Source organism: Rasamsonia emersonii (assembly GCF_000968595.1).
Source record: "Rasamsonia emersonii CBS 393.64 chromosome Unknown ctg1118621762097, whole genome shotgun sequence".
Taxonomy (NCBI): Eukaryota; Fungi; Ascomycota; class Eurotiomycetes; order Eurotiales; family Trichocomaceae; genus Rasamsonia; species Rasamsonia emersonii.
The window spans coordinates 1-3651 of record NW_013562640.1 but is presented as its reverse complement, the minus strand read 5'-3'; the positions used below and the strand labels follow the sequence as shown (position 1 = coordinate 3651).

Sequence of the window (3651 nt, the reverse complement as noted above, 5' to 3'; positions counted from 1 at the left end):
AAATAAAAAATAAAAATAAAGCTCCCTTTTATTATTATAAAGCTAGATTTAATAAATAAAGTAATACTCTTTATTAAACTTGCTATTATTAATCTATACCTTAAGGTAGTATATAAAAGTATAAATCAATTATTAATTAGATTTTATTATAGAGTCCTTAGTTTAGGTCCAGATTCTAAAATAATATAATAAGGGTTCTAATTTTAAGCTATAAGACTAATAGGGGTAAAGAGCTATAATTAATACTTTATAAGACCTTAGTAGTACCTTATTCCTTATATTTATTATTATTAAGGTTATATTTATTTTAGGTATAGAAAACTAAATATCTTATTAGGGAATTACTATAATAATATCTTATTAAGCTTTATAATTTCTTTATTTATAAATATAAGGATATTTACTAATAAAGAAGTCTAAATTAGATATAGCCCTTACTAAGCTATTAGATAGGTATGTCTTTTTAATAAAATTATAGAGCCTTAAGATATCTTTACTGATTACTTACTAAAGTCTTAATTTTTTATAAAAGGTTTTATCTGTTATATATTCTTATAAAAGTAAATAATTTTTAAGTAAGGCCAAATATTTAAAATATAATATCTTTATAGGTACTATATAGTATAACTAGAAATATTAAAAATTAATTTTAAAAATATAAAGAGACTACTAAAGGTTTAAAGTTACTAAAAAGATTAAAGTATATATCTCTTAAGGTATGATTAATAATATTAAAGGTATAGTTAGTAATAAGTTATAAAGGTCTTATCCTAAATAAGTAGATTTATTTACTAGAAAAGCTTAGCTACCTAAGCCCTATATAAGATACTATAGGTAGAAGACTTATTAATTAGAATCTTAAGTTATTTATAAGCTATTTTATCCCTTAAGAGTAGTAAGCTATTATACCTATTATTAAGGTCTAATAAAGGAAAGTCTTTTTAGTTCTCTTAAGGCTATATAAAGGAACTATATAATAATAGGATTTTCCTATGGATATTAGAGAATCTACTTATAGGTAGTATATTAGTTATAGTCAAGTAATACTTCTTATATATAATTAATTCTACTAGGCTTAAAATAATTATAACCTAGTTCTTAAATAATATAAGGATTAGTATTTAGATCTTATTAAACCAAATTGTTAATAAATTAGGGAAGGTTAAAGTCTTTAAGATAGTAGTCTTTATCTTATAGGCTTTTATAAATAAGGTATAACTTATAATCTAGGTCTAGATATTCTAAGATAAAGGGATATTATAAACTATAGTCCTAAATCTCTTATAAGAGGTTATTATGAATATTACTATGGAATTAGTTCTATATAATATAGGTATTAATAAGACTATTATATATTATAATAAAAACTAATAGCTACTATAAATACTAGCTTATTTATATTTTATATACCTCTTTAAAGTATAGTTCCTACTCATTTTCTTAATTAATAATACCCTAGGTATAATAAGCCTCTTAAAATTATTATAGATAATACTAACTACTATTTAGAGATCTTTAAAACTAATAGGACTGAGAATAATTATAAAAAGGTATTAAAGGTAATATATTTAAAATAATATAATAGTATAAATATAACTAATCTAGTAAAAAAGTTTTTATTAAAAGATTTATTACCTCTTAGAGAGGCTATATAATTAACTTACTAAGCCTACTATAAGATAAAAAGAGGGATAATTTCTAGTTTTATATTCTATCTAAAATAAGTAAAAGTCTTAATAAAGATACTTAGGTATATTAAGATTTAAGGTATAGTATTTAAAGGTATTATCTGCCCTTTTAAGACTTAATTAGTACAGTAGCCTAATAATATTAAGTATAATCTCTTTAAGGCTTTATATATTATAGGCTTATAAAAAGCTAAAAATCTAGAATAATCTATATAAGTATTAATAAGCTTAGGAAGTCTTTTTTTAAGTCTAAACAAGTAGAGTAAGTTATTAAGAGCTTATCTTTTAGATTTAGATTAGGATAAATAGCTATATATTATAATATAAATATATTTTTAGTTTATTTAATACTTATAAATAGTTATTATATTTTTTATAAACACTTAAATTAATATATAATATTATAAATAATATAGTTTTTTTGTAATATTTAGGTACTTTAAGTATAATAATAATAATTATATAATTTAAGCAAGTTTTTTATATAACTTTTTTATATATTCTTTTAGTTTTATTATAAGATTTTTATAAAGACCTTTATAAATTATAAGTTTTACTATAATATTTTTTATAACTTTTTATTTATAAAAAAGGTTAACAATAAAATATAACAATATACTATTATAAGACCTTATATTTAATATTTTTATATTAAATTTAAAATAATTTACCTCTTTTATAAATATCTAAATAAATATAAATAAAAAAATGTCTAATAAAAAATAAGAAAATCTAATAACAATAATTATTTTTATAATTAATAATAAATTTATAATTAAGATATTATTTAAATAGTTGAAAAGATTATAGCTAGGAGGCTTTCTACCCTAGCTGAGTCATCTAGCCTACTATATCATGACCAAATAGGAGGTAGGCAAAGAAAATCAGCTATAGATGCAGTCTTATCACTAGTTCATGATATTCAGACTGCTAGGCATAGAAAGGAGATGACTACTACTTTATTTATTGATATTAAAGGGGCCTTTGACCATGTCTCTATAAATCAATTGCTAAAAGTATGTATTAGGCTAGGGCTTCCTTATAGCCTAATTAGTTGGATCTCATCATTTCTATCAGATAGAAAGATTCAACTAGCTTTTGACAATGAGACTGTCAGGAGGTCCCTATTCAAATTGGCATACCCAAGGGCTCTCCTATCTCCCCTATCCTTTTTCTCATCTATATTAGATACCTCTTTGAGACTAGTGAGGAAACAGATGAGAAAGAGAGAGCTCAACTAAATCAGGTCAGGTATCTAAGCTATATTGATAATATAGCCTTAGTAGCAAGCTCTAGAAGTCTAGAAGCTAATTGCAGGCTTCTAGAAAAAGCAGCCTCTAAGCTATTTGAGAAAGGGCTAGAAAGCTGTATTCAATTTGACGAAGAAAAAATACAGCTTATTCATTTTTATACTAAGGGATCCCTAGACCTAGATAATAGCTTATACCAAATTAGGCTAGGTGATTACCTAATTAAACCCCAAAAGCTCATAAAATGGTTAGGAGTGTACCTAGACCCTAAGCTGCTTTTTACTGAACATGTGATTAAAAAGGTTATAGAGGCTACTAATTATTATTATTATTCTTCCATTTTAGAGAGCGTTTTTCAGTCAGAGACTATGCACGCTCTGCCTACTACCTAGGCAGTAGGGCTTAGTAGCTAATATCTATATACAGGTGGGTTATGCTATAGACCAGTCAACAGTGGGAACCTTCTATGAGGGACAGAAATAGGAAATAAGAGATAGGCAGTAGTATAATATGAATAAAAAGTCAAGGAATAGTAGGTATAGGTTGATTTGATAAAGAAAGAGGGGAGAGTCATAGAATAGGGGTGGCTTAGTAAGCATGATTAGGTAATCCTTGTTTAGTTATTAGTTAGCCCCTAGGTGCCATCTCCTAGTAGCTATTTTTGATTCCTTTAGGAATTCAACTAGGCTTCCCTGGCCTTCTTTAGAAAACAG

The 3651-nt window shown here is 24.6% G+C and overlaps 2 protein-coding genes across 2 annotated transcripts; both read left to right on the top strand.

Moving 5' to 3' along the window:
- Window positions 1-2479: 2479 nt before the first annotated feature.
- On the top strand, window positions 2480-2929 carry T310_9336 (uncharacterized protein; the record flags this gene model as incomplete). Its single annotated transcript, XM_013468204.1, has 1 exon — window positions 2480-2929. A coding segment is annotated over one exon (450 nt), but the record flags the coding sequence as incomplete, so codon positions are not given.
- T310_9335 (uncharacterized protein) lies at window positions 2797-3330 on the top strand (the record flags this gene model as incomplete). Its single annotated transcript, XM_013468203.1, has 1 exon — window positions 2797-3330. A coding segment is annotated over one exon (534 nt), but the record flags the coding sequence as incomplete, so codon positions are not given.
- Between the last annotated feature and the right edge of the window lie 321 nt (window positions 3331-3651).